This window comes from Myxocyprinus asiaticus, chromosome 15, assembly GCF_019703515.2.
Source record: "Myxocyprinus asiaticus isolate MX2 ecotype Aquarium Trade chromosome 15, UBuf_Myxa_2, whole genome shotgun sequence".
Taxonomy (NCBI): domain Eukaryota; kingdom Metazoa; phylum Chordata; class Actinopteri; order Cypriniformes; family Catostomidae; genus Myxocyprinus; species Myxocyprinus asiaticus.
This window is the reverse complement of record NC_059358.1, coordinates 29,491,282-29,507,300: the sequence shown is the minus strand read 5'-3', so window position 1 is coordinate 29,507,300 and position 16,019 is coordinate 29,491,282. Positions and strand designations below refer to the sequence as shown.

Below are 16,019 nucleotides of genomic sequence, written 5' to 3'. Positions count from 1 at the left end.
TCCTTTCATCTATCATATATCCTTTGTCCTACCACCTGTGGGCAAAGAGAATAGAATCACTTCTTCTTCCACTGATCTGCTGGTTTAAAACAGCAGATTTTCTAAGATGGTCTGTCATGACTTATCTGTGTATGTGTGTTACTGTGTTGATTGATTGTAATAACAATGCAAATACAGGATGTCAGCTAAATTCATGTCAGGGCACAGAGCTTTGTTCAGTTATGGTGTGGTTTTGTGCATTTCTATGTAATATTTGCAGTTTTACAAGCCTATGGACATGATACAGAGAGTTCAGAGTTCAGTTAAAGGGTAGGTTTACCCAAAAATTAAAATCTTCTCATGAATCACTTACCTTTAAGCCATCTAAGATGTGTATGAATTTCCTTCTTCAGCAGAACCGAAGTGAGGATATTTATGAGCAGATTTCAGTTCAGTTTGTCCATACAATGCATGTAAATAGGTGCCATCAGGCTGCTGTCTGTATGATGGTCCAAAAGGCATATTTAGGCAGCATAAAAGTAATCCACACAACTCCAGTTGATCAATGAATGTCTTCTGAAGCAAATTGATAGGTTTGTGTAAAAATAAATAGATAATTAAAAATGTATTAAATCGCTTCCTGCCAGCAGTTGACGCATTAGTAACGTAAGCACAATGGTGCATTCACACGAGAAGTCGGAAGTGTGCACTTTGTTCACAATAGCAAAACGAACATCACGCGAGAGTTAGGTCATTTCAAACAGCAATACAGCACTGGGCGGAAGCAACGATTTAAAATTAAAAACGTTTTAATTATCGATTTGTTTCTTGCACCAACCTATCGATTTGCTTCAGAAGACATTAATTGATCGAATGGAGTCATGTGGATTACTTGTATGCTGCCTAAATATGCTTTTTGGACCATCATACAGACAGCAGCCTGATGGCACCTATTTACATGCATTGTATGGACAAACTGAACTGAAATCTGCTTATAAAAATCTTCACTTCGGTTCTGCTGAAGAAGGAAAGTCATATACATCTTGGATGGCTTAAAGGTAAGTAATTCATGAGAGAATTTTCAGTTCTGGGTGAACTAACACTTTAAGCAAGAATGCACTCATTTAAGGGTAAAAATTTGCATCATGTTGGTGGGGGTGAGATAAAAGAAGTTATTAAGTTCTACTAAGAAAGTACTGTGAAACTACATGAAAGTTAAAAATGTATGACAGGGCTTGGTCTGTGTGTATGTTGTACAAAGTAAAGCTATAAATAAGTAAACTATAACTTCTTGATAAATACATTTGTGAAATTACTGTTATTATTAAAGGATTTATTATTGTTAATATTATTTATTGATTATACTTTATTACAAAATTATTGTTAAATTACTGAAATTATTGTATTGTAAGTATTGTTTATTTTAAGAGATGACACCACAGATCAAGCCACAATTAAAATTATTTGCTACAATGTGCATTATTATTTAATCCAAATGCACTGAGTTTAGTGAATTAGAGAATATACACCAGACAGCACTGTTAAATTAATCAGCTGACTGAGCCAATAAGCAAGGTCAGAGCCTATAACGCCTGCAGCAGATTACTCACAGTAAGCAGAAATCAGACAGTAAAGACGCTGTCAAATAAACACACTATATCTTTTCACAGACCCTTAATGTGCTTGTATGCATGTGACTGTTTGTGTGTGACTAAAGTTTATAAGTCTTTCTGTGGTTGTCACTGTGTATATGAATGTTCTGGCCTATATTTGAGCATATGTCTATATGCATGTGAATCCTTTTGTGTATGTGTTGTAGTGTGTCACACTATGTTTTGGCCGGACAGTAAGAGGCTCAGTTTTACTGTTGCCTGGTCAGAGGTATGTCCATCTGTTGCTGACCATCGAAGAGTCTCTTCGTTTCTTGGGTTACAGTTCTGGCACGGCCATCCTCTAAACATTCACTCCAGTAATGCAGAGGCATGACCCAACAATCCTCCTTCTTATATGATATATAATGTATGACTTAATCCTGTACATTTTATTTGTATGTATGACTATGATGCGTACAATTCAATTGCAATTTTTCTAGTCTATCTATCTATCTGCAAACTAAATTTCTAAAATGAGCATCACAAAGCACTTTATACTTTAAACACTTGAAAACTTCACTTGTATTGTAAGCTGAGCGACTGCAGCTTTAGGACTGGATTCTGCCCATATGCTCACTATGCTGTATGATGCCATGCTCCAGCAGTCTGCGTCCCAACTGCTCAGCCTCCTCCCTGATGGCCATTTCACCCTCCTGCAGCAGCCAATCTATAAACTCTGAGGCCACCAGTGTCCGCTCATAGGTCACTCCCTCCTCTTCACGGCTTTGCAGCAGGGTATTTTCAGTGTTCATCAACCTGAAGTGTGAGAGAGTATGTTTATTAACTTGTGTAACTCATCTCACATATAATGTACAGGGTTCCCATGCTTTTTGACCAATTCATTTCCATGAGTTTTTCTTGATCTTTCCAGCTGTTAAGGCCCAAACATACTCTACGTAAGTCCGTGAACGCAGACGCATCTTGCTACGCAAGCTCGATTTCACGCGTCGTTGCGTTGTGAAATGTGTCCGAGTGAAATTCATAACCTAACGCAAGTACACGCTGTATTCTCAGCATTGCCGCAAGGGGTACTACAGCAGATTTTCTTTGTTCAGTCAACAACTGTCATGGTGGAGCAGCAATTTGAGGAGAGTCTTGCCGAACAAGTTATATTATACAAACATCTTTTCAACAAATACAAAAGAACACACTCCTCAACTGTCGACATGTTGACTCCACCACATTTGGTTTCTGAGGTTTGTACGCGCCAGAGCAATGCAAGAATGCACGTAATGTATGTACAACGGGACCATGCTTTGGCCATGCCTTGGCGAAACGCTAGCGTCTACCTACTTGCGTGAAGTATGTTTGGGCCCTTAGTGATTTCTGGAATAATTTTTTTAAAAATCATTTTGATTCAGGCTGATTTGCCAGTGAATCATCCAGACTGATTTGTGAACCAGTTTGACCGATTCATTGAAAAGAGCAGACTCAAAAGAATGATTTGCTCACAAGTTTTACTCTACCCGAGAGCAGGGCCATAACCACAAGTCCCCCTCAAATAGAAGGCAGGACTCAAATATAAGAAGCTGAGCGGGAACCTCGCGGATTATTCCAGCGCCACGCATCAGCAAGCAGTTCAGGTTAAGAGTGTTTGTGTCATGTAAGATGTAAGTATCTAACTAAACATGCAATATTTGCCCACTATTTTATGACTGAAATGTTGTACAGACCGACATTTATTTCCAATGGTGCAAACGATTCACCATTTGCCGAAATTGACCGTTTTTAATTAAAAAATATGTCATGTACAGAACATATGTCATTCATAATTTTGAATGTGAAAACATTAACGGAGCCGTTTTCAGCATAACGGCTTAAGAGAAAGAACGAATGTGTGTATATTGTAAAGGAATTGAATGAATGTAGTTATCTAAGTTTCTGAAGTACCTAGAAAATTAACTTGATACTGTCTTAGAACATGATTTATAAAAGAAAGAAGAGTTTTCACCCTCAGATTAAAACTAGAACATGGTAAGACCTGTGATTTGTGGCTTTAATTGAGTTTTTAGGTTGTGGCAAGGACAGTGTCATATATTTTTAATGCAAATATTATTAGGTAATAATTTAAAATCGATTTAAGATTTTCTAAATAATTTCTTTATGTCTTTAATTAATTCTGAATTTTGTACAGCATCTCCTAAGAGTCTTCTTTTAAAAGAGACCATTTAATTTTGAGGATGAGCCACCAGCTAAAGGAGTAGTTCACCTAAAAATGGAAAATGTACTTTTACTCACTCATTTATTTACCCTTGTGTTGTTCAAAACCCATATGCTGTTACTTTTTCTTGGAACAAAAAAATAAGATATTTTAAGCAGCTCTATTCCATAGAATAACAGTTTATAGTGAGCAGGAGCTGTCAAGCTTCATAAAGGACAAATACTATAAAGCACTATTACAATTTTTCCTCAATCGCTTTGGCTCAATTCACAAATGAGAATTATTTTTTTTCAAAGTTCAAATCTCTGAACAATTAGTTTCTTGTTCACACCAGATTTGAATTTCTTATTCATTTAAGCAAATTGCATGTGTTTTGGGACATGTGTGCAAAAGAGTAAGTACATTTGTCTACAATTTGCACAATTACTAAATGCACATGGCTTACTGATCAAAACTGATGAGTTGATTCTCAGTGAAATTGTCATATTCTTCACAACTTCTAAACATTCTTTCAACATGTGGGCCATCACATGCAAAATGATCCATTCAATTATCAAAATCTGTCAGACGTATATGTATATTCCATAAATATCTATGACATGGAATGTTTGTGATGTCTGCTAAATCTCTGGCCAGACCAACAAGAGCGACAGGATGTCCACTAAGAAGTTGGAAACTTGTAGTGTTACGTACTGTGAGGAGGTACAATTTATTGTTTTTTACAGTAAATTGTTACTGTTTTTTTCATTGTTGCAGGGTTTTTTTTTTTTTTTTTGCATGGATGTCATTTTTTGGCAATTTTCTGTTCACTATATATGACTTTACATGTAAGAGATGTGTAAAAATGGACATGCAAATGTGAATTTTTACAAATAAATGTACTGTATACATAAAAATGTGCATATCTTTTTTCTGTGTACTACAGTATTGTACAGTATTGATTTTTCCCAGTAAACTTTTACCTACTATTGAAATAGGTATCTAAAAACCTCAGTGTGATACACAATAGCATTCAACTAGACAAAACTGACATTCTTGTATAGTACAGTAAGCAGTCAGTGTCAACAAAAATGTAGAACAAAAATGAAATTTGTATATAAACATTTCCAGGGTTGACTGCCATGGTGAAAAAACATCTAAACATTTTGATCAGTACGGCTCACACGATGACAAAAAAACTTTTCATTTTGGTGGCACTGGCCAATTTACTGACACAATAACTAGGTTTTGAAGCATGAATTAAATGTTTTGGGTGAGTTACTACATTTTGCAGGCATGCAATAGAGTTGTGATTTCCCAGAAAACAGTCGTGACAATTGCACTTACAGTTTAGAGAATGTTAAGACAATGAGCTGCATTATATTCCAAGCTTTCTGGGGCCACACAACAGCTTTGTGTTGTATGGACTACTTTTATGGTATATTAATTTAGATTTTTATTTTTTTTTTACCTTGACAGTAGTGGTCAATATTAATGTTTTTGTATGGAAAAAAGCAGCATTCGGGTTCTCGAAGAAAAGATTGTGTTAAGATTCTACTGGGGGGAAAAAAAACAACGAGGGACAACTTGATGACTTGAGTAAATCATTTTGTGTATTTATTTTATTTTTTTTTTTGATAGCCAGCAGACACAATCATGTCATTTTATAGATACATCATTGATGAATAGAATTCGTGTTTTCTTTGATATAGCACAAAAAAAAAGAAAGAAAGAAAAGATGACTAAAACTGGCAAATTGCTAGCAATGTAGACAGTGGTAGTCTTGTACTGTGTACTTCTGTGTGAAAAAAACAAATAATCTTTTAAAACCAAAAATTATAAAATATTGGGCCTTTATCACATTTAAAGCCTTTATTCAGAAAATTATTGCATTCAGAGCCTTTACTATTTTAAAGGACCAAAGAGGACAATTATATTTGTGACCTCAACACCTGCGACCCCCCAACCTAAAGTGGTTTGGTATTTTAACGTTAAAAAATTGGCTCCCATTCACTTCCATTGTAAGTGCCTCACCGATTTTTGCTTCTTCTTTTTTTTTTTTTTAAAGAAAAGGAGGAACGAGGAAGGAGGAATTAATTTTTGTGGTAATCAACATAATGCCACAAATGCTGTCGATTGAGCTTAACTTGTATTGAACCCGGAACATTCCTTTAAGGCCAGGAGAGTGAGGTTTACACACTGCACAGCTATCACGTACCAGCTGGCTACCATTACACTCACCCTCCTAAACCTCACTCCCATCCGGGTCATGGCACCAGTGTCACCAGTCCAACTCGACCTGCTCCAAGCAGGATTTGAACCGCCAATCCCCGGTGTGGGAGTCGGACGGACTAACAATTAGGCTATTAAGCCATGGCTGTAGCCTCGGTCGCTAATGCAGCTCTTAAGGCCAGGAGAGTGAGGTTTACATACTGCACAGCTATCACGGACCAGCTGGCTACCATTACACGTGCAAATGCACATGTGTAACGGTAGCCATATCACCCTGCAGCTCTCGCCTGGTTGACCAGTGAGGCTAAGCAGGGTTGAGCCTGGCTACCTGGATGAATGACCTTGTGTTAGTGTTAATGAGGCCAGCAGTGGGTGCTAACTCTGCGGTCTGTGTGAGTCCTAACACCCCAGTATAGTGACGGGGACACTATCCTGTAAAAAAGTATCGTCCTTCGGATGAGACATTAAACCGAGGTCCTGACTCTCTGTGGTCATTAAAAATCCCAGAGCAATTCTCGTAAAGAGTAGGGGTGTACCCTGTGTCCTGGCCAAATTCCCCCATTGGCCCTTATCTATCATGGCCTCCTAATAATCCCCATCCATGAATTGGCTACATCAATCTACTCTCCTCTCCACCAACAGCTGGTGTGTGGTGAGCGTACAGGTGCACAATGGCTGCCGTCGCATCATCCAGGTGGATGCTGCATGCTGGTGGTGGTTTAGGAGATGCCCCCTCTATTATTAAAATTGGGGGTGCACAACCAATTTTATAAAATGTATGGTATATTTTAAGCAAATCATTTTTCTAGACTTTTATCTTAATCTATATATATATATATATATATATATATATATATACACATGCAGCTTTTCTTATGCTGTAAATATAATGTGAAATGTAGGTTACAATGTGACCCTGATGCAAAGGTGAACTGAACAGACAGTACGTTTACAAGCACTTTAAAAGTTTGATTTCAGTTGGACTAAAACAATAATTCGGTTTTATTTATTATTTTAAATGTCCTGCAAATGATTTTGTCTGTCTGAAATCGTACCAGACTGATTTTTGTAAAGTTGGACGAACAGACCAAGATAATGTGATTATAGCTCGACTTCGTCCAGCATGTATGCCTGTTAATCAGACCACAATTAGCCTCGGCACTGGTGCATGCTCCAAAAGACAGGTGACGTGCAACGTGTATTTAACCCACCATATTTGTCGTTCCTTGCTGCGAATATTATCTTTTTTTCATTGTGTCATGTATACAGTATACTTGGACAGACACATGGAGACTGAAGTTCGACTATGCAAAAACCCGCTGTAGCTCAATTATCACTGCATATTGGGCTCAATTTAGATGGGGCCCAGGCCAACCCAAAACAATGACGTGTCGATGCGGTGCAGGTGGCAGTACAAAGTTATTAACCTATAGTATTCACCAAACACACAAAAGTTCCAAAGGTTTTTGTAATTCTTCAAGAATGAATAAAGTGACATTTATGAGTTTGCAGGTTAGTGTATGAAACTGGTGTAACTGCGCAAACTGAACGATTAGAAATTGCGGAGTTCTTTTTGCAATTTCTCTGTATGTATCCTTGAACAGGATTCATTCAAGCAGTCAAACCACAAAAAGACATACTTGTTACAGAAAATACATTGAGAAGGCTACATGTATAATACATACAAACAATATATCATCTGGTAATGGCAAGAGTAAATAATCTATGTCCTTTGATAATGATTTGGGTTGAATTAATCGAAAACTTTGCGAGTTGCGCTCTGTGACGCTGAAGCCTCTGGAATCGTAGCTGGGCACCGAAGACAGACGCAGAGTTTCTAATTTTTTGTTTCAAATTATTGTTTCTAATTTTGGAATGCATCATGCCGTCCACCAGATGCGACCCTGCTGCACACATTTTACCAAAATTGTGTTGAGAAATATGTTTGAAGACACAAAGACTATTGTGAAACGAGTAGCCCTATTTATTTCTGAAAAAATGCATATACAGTATATATCGATAATCATCGGAGAAATGTTCTGATTACTGATGTGTGAAAAAGGTCTCAATCCCAAGCCTACTGAACATGATGAATCTCTGAGTAACCAAAGTGAACCAAAATGCTAATTAGTTGTTTTAGATATCTCAAAGATCTCCTTTATGACAAAAGGGAACAATCTGAATAGCATCAATGCAGGAAGCCCTTGAAGCTATTTAAGGGGGGCATTCTCCTTTAGAAAAGATTTGTTTGTCCTTTTTTACACTCATGGTTTTTGTAACCCAAGCCCAAAGTGCAAATATGTTGAGAACACTAACACACAATCCTTTTAAAAATCTTTGCTACCCTTAGGAACCAGGAAGGCAAAGCTGTGAACAGGGAGGTAAACAATCCCAATGTATGGTTCATAATGGCTAATCACGATTGCTTAGTGACGGGTCACAAAATCTTCCTGACCATTTTCAGGTCAGACTGGGAACTCATTTTTGTTTTGCTCCATCAGCAGGATAGAGCTCTCAGCCTAACCAGTCTCCTATACAGCAAAGTCTGAAAATACTGGCCACAAACATAAATGTGTCCATGGCGACTACATAAAAGAACACTGGTGGTTTGCGTGACAGATGTCTCCCACTGGATTTCATCTTCCTGTTATGCAAGAGCACAGCAGCCAATAGAGGAACGTCTAAAGCGCAGCAGGTCAGAGAGACAGCATGCTGCTACCTCAGTCTCACACTGCTCTTAATCGCAGAGCAAACACAAGACAGCAGACAGAACATAACTGCTCTGGCCTTGTGAGCAATAGCAAGATGGTTAAACTATGGCCTTATTTCCACAGTTTACTACACTAGCAGAAAATATTTCAATAAATAGTTCCAAAAATACTTGCATTATGCTTGATTCATTGTAAAGCTAAGGCCATTTTAGTTAAGGACAAAATTATAGTCATTTTGCAAAGAGATATTTAAAAGAGTGGTTGTACCAGCAGTCAAATGTTATGGCTAAATAAGAATATAAATGTATTAGCACTTTAAATGATGGTAGGATCTCCTTGACCAGGCTCTAATGAAAATCACTGTTCAATAAATCTGTCCTACTCTGCAGTACCAGAAAAAGGTTCTCTAGGACTAAGGTCCTCAACACGTGTCACTTTTTTACATTTGTCCATCCAAAAGAGACCTTCTAAAAACCTATCTAAGAACTGTAGAAAACTTAGCTTCAATGAAACTAGATTGCTTTAAATGTTGGGTTGTTAGTAACAGTGTGAGACATGTTCTAAACAGAGTCAGAAATTTAGTTGGGCTTGGGACAAAAATGTCACTTAAAATGATAAATAAAAATGCGCCCGAAATTCAACGTATGGGGGCGAAAAATGCCCTCGTCATGAATTCTTCTGTTTTTTTTATTTTTAACATCTAATATACAGTAGTTCTTAATATTCCATTATATCCAAAGTTATACATATAATGGGATAACATTTTAATTGATGTTGATTTAATTCTTATGGTAAAAGGTAATACATTCTCAATCTTTTTATTGAATTTGTATTAATGTATCGATTATATTTGAGCAATATAAACAGAGACACTATTTGTTTTAAATGGGTAGAAAAATATATACCCTCATAAAGGTAAGAAATGCCTTCTGAAGAAAAACTTCTGACACTGGTTTGAAATTAGTAAAATGTAAAAAATTAAAAATTCAGGAAGTTAAACAAGTCTTTAAACAGCTCAGTCTGCTATTAAAACATCTGTCTCTCATCAAATTGAAACCAGTGCAGATATATATAATACATTCTTAAAATCCACTAAAAGCAACCATAAAAAATCTTTTTAAAAACAACATTTTAATTTCCAAAACAGTAAATCTCTAAAGAAGACGGAGTGTGGTTTTGTGTGGATCTACATGAACAGGCAACAACTTGCAGGTAAAGCAGCTTCTTTTAAATGGATCCAGCTGGAAAAACGAACACTTGGTCTGCTGTGTTTCTATAGATACAGTCCATTTACAAGACAGCTTCAAAATGTTAAGAATCAATATGTACAGACTTGTGTCACACATAAAAAACAACACAAGAACATCCTGTTTTTGAGGCAAATATCAGTGTGGAGGAAAAACACTTCCAAAAACTACCTCTTTTGGTCATCAACAGTATCTGCTTCTACCTCAATAATGAATAATAATAAGAGGAAAAATGTGACCATCTGTGTGGTAAATATGGCCATCATAACATAGTATCTCTCAGAATTTCAATGAAGCATAAAAAAGCTTACTTCTCATATATTCGTTGGCCTCTCATAAAAACTTTGGCTTTATTGTCCAGTGGAAATGTTCCATCATCCTTCCTAAAACGGTAGAACAGCTTCATATCTTTGAACTCCTTGTGCTCATCACAAACTGTGAGGACAAACAAATTCAAAAAAGGTACTTTGTAGGTTCAGTGCAGCTGAAAAGTGAACAATACATTGCATGACATACAAAGCTACTGCAACAAGTGTACTAAGCTATAGGCTAAAGATCAAATTGGTTATATAGTAGAGACATACCCTAACCCTAACCCAAAATTAAAAAATGCTGATATCATTTACTCACCCTCATGTTTTTCCAAATGAGTAAATGATTACAGAATTTTCATTTTTGGGTGAACTCATCTATTAATATAGCAGCATACAAAAGACAAACCCACCATGGTGAATGATGCTCTGGTCAAGAAGTTTCTGCATGATCTTGATGGCAGTGTCCCTGTCAGATGTTTCTTTGTGCTCAATAAGCCAATCAATAATCTCCTTTGCTACAAAGCAATTTGGGTAGGTGCGGAGATGATGTCTCCTGTCTTTAATCACCTTACTTTCATGGAGCCGCAGGCTGGAAGAAAACAGAAAATCAGACCATGAGCCACCATCTCACCTGTTTTGGAGTTAATTCTGCATTGAGCAAACAAAATTAATTGACAGTCAAACTTCAACAACAAACCTGTAACATCACACCATTCTTTTTAAAACTGACTTCCATACCATCATTTAGAGAGCTAAATCTTTCCTGGGTCTTTCCGGGTTCTTAAAGGGAAAGTTCACCTAAAAATTAAAATTCTCTCATCATTTACTCACTCTCATGCCATGTCAGATGTGTTTGACTGTTTTCTTCTGCAGAACAAAGATGAAGATTTTTAAAAGAATATTTCAGCTCTGTAGGTCCAAACAATGCAAGTGAATGGTGGCCAGAACTTTGAAGTCCCAAAAAGGATATAAAGTCAGCATAAAAGTAATCCATAAGACTCCAGTGGTTAAATACATGTCTTCAGAAGCTATATGATAAGTGTGGGTGTGAAACAGATCAATATTGAAGTCCTTATTTACTTTAAATTCCCCTCCCTGTCCAGTAGGTCACAATATGCATGACGAATGCAAATCGCCCAAAACAAAAGAAGAAAAATGTTCTTCTAAATATCTTTGTTTGTGTTCAGCAGAAGAAAGAAAGTCATACATTTATGGGGTGGCTTGAGGATGAGTAGACGATGAGAACATTTTTGGGTGAACTATCCCTTTATATACCCACCACTCCCTGATTTCCTTAAATATTTGTTCTAAAACAAGGGGGTTCTGAAAGCAGATACAATGGCCAGCAGTCTTATTTGTTTGTGCCCTCTAATTCAACTGACCTAAAACAAGACAGCAACCTGTACCTAACAAGCAGATTTATATTCCAGGTCACATATAACCCAAATGTGTCATTTCTTTACAATAGCCTATGAGAGTCTCAATACATTTCAAGTAACAAATTTCAAATGCCAATTTAATTTTGTGTCTATAACAGAATGTCTTGGAATACTGTAGTGACATCATTGAATTGACTGACTAACAAAGGACAATGCATCTATATGAACTTCTGCAGTTAATCCAGGATGAACTTCAAAGACATTAGTCATTAATCTTACAGTTCTTACAAATTATTTGTTTAAACACTGGCCCTTAACACTTACTTAGTTTGATCGTTTTAAACCATGACTTGCACTGCACACAAATAACTAATATTGGCATTATATTCATGCTGTTAGCCAGAGGGGAACTGGCCCCCACAGTGAGCCTGGTTTCTCCTAAGGTTATTTTTCTCCATTAACCAACATCTTATGGAGTTTTGTGTTTCTTGCCACAGTCGCCTTCGGCTTGCTCACTGGGTTTCTAAATATAATTATTATTTAATTACTTATTTTTATACACACTTCATAATCGTATTTAATCAAACTACACAATGATGACTCTAAGACTTTATAGATATTACGGTTTCATTTTCTGTTAAGGCATGATTTTCTTTAAAGCTGCTTTGAAACGATGTATGTTGTGAAAAGCGCTATACAAATAAAAATGACATGACTTGACTTGACTGAATTGAATTAGTCTGACTGCATTCATCATAGTTACATTGTTTGATATTATGCAATAGTCTTGCTGCACCCTTCATCTAATCCTTAATGTGAGATTAAGGAATTAATGTCAAGGCCTGAATATTAGTTTTCATTGCTTCTCTTAATAGCACTGAAATTGCTTCACAAAATCCTCTATAAGTGTTAGCCACAGACTTTAATTTGTTCACAATTCACAGAAACTACACTAGTAAACAACAGAAAGTGTTCAAATTGTGTTGGCAAACCCACTCCATAACTGCTAGTAGTACTTTTGATCATATCTTGTCCTAACATTTATTTTGGGGCTGCATTTTGTCAAATTGTGTTATCAGCAACACACATTCAAACATCAGATGGCACAGGGCTGACAAGTGACTGAGCAGTGTAACAAACACTCACATGACTGACTGTGAGTGCTGGCAGTGCGTAGCCAGTAGGTCATACCATTAAAGTGCACTTTGGCAATTTCTGACACGAACAATAGAGCTATGCGAGACATGTGGCACGACATTACCATATAATAGCCTGAGTGAAAAGTCAGCTACGCCTGGTGCATTCTCATTTAAACCGGTCAATAAACAGGACTAAACTCCGTTTTGACTACCCACAGCGGATTGGGTAAAGCAAACCTGACAGGGTCTTCTGTCTATGCCTGATTACTGATTATACAAACCTGAGGTAGCTGTAGCATGAAACGGTGGAAACCTGCAATCACCAGATAAAACTGGTTCACTTTGACCTATAATAGCGGACCCTGTTGTTCTGATGTTACAGCTCAATTGGGATATAAAATCTTTCTCTCACCAAAAGCTGCGAGCAGACCAAATGCTGTCTTTATACAGGGGGTCTGCTGAAGATCCTGTATCTTTCTTATGAAGCACACCTGAAACTAATGCACATTCAGGACAGTGTATATGACATTGATTGTCATGTCTGATAGGTGTCCCTAACAAAAAAATATGGCCATGTTACCATATGGAGTTACCATGGTACAGTGATGGTATCAGATGGTACCTCCAAGGTACTTCCAAGAATACAATAATGCCATGTCTAAAAAAAATATATAATTTTTTAATTGTTTGGTGCTTTAAGGAACTTTTTAGTAGTTGGCATGTTAATATACTCTCTCGTATTTCTTCTTTATTTATATTGTTTGGTGATATAAAAATAGAAAGCTTATTATTTTAAAAAAAACACAAAAAAAACAAAAAAACAAGTGTAAGACACAATAAAACAACCTAAATAAGGTAGTAAATAAATAATATTAGGTTCTAAAGTAGCTAAATACGGTCACACTGAAAAATCATGTCCTGTACAGAGATGTTTTTAAGAGTTGAAGTTAATTTTAATGGGCGTCTCCTGTACGAGACGCTAGGGGTGGGCGGATCAATCCAAAATTATCGATACTTCTGATACTGATGTTGTATAGAGAGGATCGAAACTCACATAAAATATCGACACTAAAGGTTTTTACTATACTAGTAATTTTATTATTTCTTTACCAAGAAAATTATTGTGTTTTATAAGACTAAGTAAAAAAATAACTATATAAGCAAATAGTGTAGTAACTGGGTCTATTTTTCCTTCCGCTCAACTTGATGTGCAGTAATACTGAAAGACACATGCAGTATATATATATATATATATATATATATATATATATATATATATATATATATATATATATATATATAAACATTATTCATTTGTTTTATTAATTTTTTTTATTTGATTTGGTGTACAAAAGTTTTTCAAATATTAATAAACTTTTAAAACATCATTTTTTCACAGCTAACTGTTTAAAGAAATATTAATAATATTATTCCAAACTACTTATGCCAACATTTCTTTCAAGAATTTCAGCTTTTAACAAGACTTTTATTTTGTACTGTCTCCAAGCACACGCAGACAGTGCTCATTTAACACAGATTTATTTAAAATGTATTTATTTTATTAACATTTTTATTTAACAATTTAAATCTGTTAAATTATAGAAAATTATCTGTTGATAATAAATTATGGCCTATAAATAAAAAAGTGATGGCTTTTAAATATGATGTTAAATGTAAATACCCATTTTATCATCAGACATTTAACAAAAAATCGATTTAACAGAATTATCGGTATTAGTATCGATATCGGCAATATTTGTCTTGATAGTACGCCTACTTGGTATCGTAATAAGTAATTAAATAATAATTATATTTAGGAACCCAGTGAGCAAGCCGAAGGCAACTGTGGCAAGAAACACAAAACTCCAGTAAACTAAGTGTGTTAAGGGCCAATGTTTAAACAAAGATTACACAAAAATAAGTGGTAGAGTGGATTCACATCAGACGTCCTTCTAGCCTGTGTTTACATAGGACAATTAAAAAAGTGCGGACGGACGCCAACGCGTTCGGTGTGAACGGCCCCTAGCAGAGTGTAAACAGCATGGCTGATTATTATACTGAACGTTCTTATTTTGTTGTGGCGCGTCTCGCGCTCGCAGTGTTCAGTAGATGGGGGTGTCAAGCCACTCCTACCGTAACTGTTCTCCTGTAACGAGGACTTCGGCCATGCGCTCCAGTTCAGCAGCCTTCTTCTGCATGGTGTACCCGATGCCGTCCATCTCTAACAGGGCTTGAACGTGAAATGATACATGCATATATGACACATTCATGTTTTAGGGAGAAAAAACGCTGTGAAATGGCTTGACATGCACAGCGCAGAACACGCCTCTCCTTCGAGCAGTACCAGATTGGGAGAGGCGTAATGACAGCCTAAATATTTGAGTTTGACATAAACTGGCCAGTCTAATGAAATGAGTGAAAAACAACACAACCGCGTGGTTAAAAGCTTTCAACTGTTTATGTAAAGTAAAATACGAATTATTCAACTCATTCAAATCATAATGTAAACGCATCAAAATAATGACGCGATTATAGGGCGAAAACATTGAACGTTTACCTTAATTGGACCAATGAAGAGTCTTCAAACTAATCCGAAATTATGTTTAAAGAGATGGCAGCGATGCCACATAATTCAAGTGCTTTCGCAATAACTTGTGCCTTTTGTGTTCCATCAAGTGCCTGCAGCCATCCGTACATATAATCACGTGTGCTATGCATGAAGCAACAGCAGAGCCTTTCAAAAAAAAATAAATAAAAAAAATCACACCGAAGTATAAAAACAACTGGTTATTCCTGGAGACAGAGACTGTCCCATGGATTGATTCTTGCCATTGTATACTGTTTACTATTCTCCACTGAAAGCAAGCTTCGGACCATGTTGCAGGGCGAGCCAACTTGACCATCCTCATGGGGTAGTTCACCATAGGGGGCGGAGTCAGGGGCCCACCACTTCACTATGAAAGAATCACGATATTAAGCAATACCTCGCAAATCCCTTCATTATTTCTACTCAGCACAATAGATATAATTAAAAAAAAAAAAATAAATAAATAAAAAAAAAAAAAAGCCTAATATTTAATGTAATGTCAGTTGTCTGTCAAGTTGTCTGCTGTCTGTCCCAGCCTGGTCATTTCAGATGCCTCTTTTCTACTGTACCCAATGTGTACAAGAGAATGTTGTTCTAATTTATGTATGCAGTTGTACTGTATCGCAACACTGTACTGCA

General features: G+C 36.5%; 1 protein-coding gene across 3 annotated transcripts in view; it reads right to left on the bottom strand.

Annotated features, from left to right (window-relative positions):
* LOC127453030 (DEP domain-containing mTOR-interacting protein-like) overlaps positions 1-15,720 on the bottom strand; it is a 38,887-nt gene extending 23,167 nt beyond the window's left edge. The window contains exons 1-5 of one of the 3 annotated variants that reach the window (XM_051719020.1): positions 15,351-15,720; positions 14,927-15,023; positions 10,686-10,864; positions 10,273-10,396; positions 2,209-2,387 (exon numbers count right to left, since the gene is read on the bottom strand). In XM_051719020.1, coding sequence (XP_051574980.1) covers positions 2,209-2,387; positions 10,273-10,396; positions 10,686-10,864; positions 14,927-15,012 — 568 coding nt within the window. In that variant the 5' untranslated portion in view covers positions 15,013-15,023; positions 15,351-15,720. The remainder of the gene's footprint in view (positions 1-2,208; positions 2,388-10,272; positions 10,397-10,685; positions 10,865-14,926; positions 15,024-15,350) is intronic. The other 2 variants (XM_051719019.1, XM_051719022.1) reach the window with 2 other exon arrangements.
* Positions 15,721-16,019: the final 299 nt, after the last annotated feature.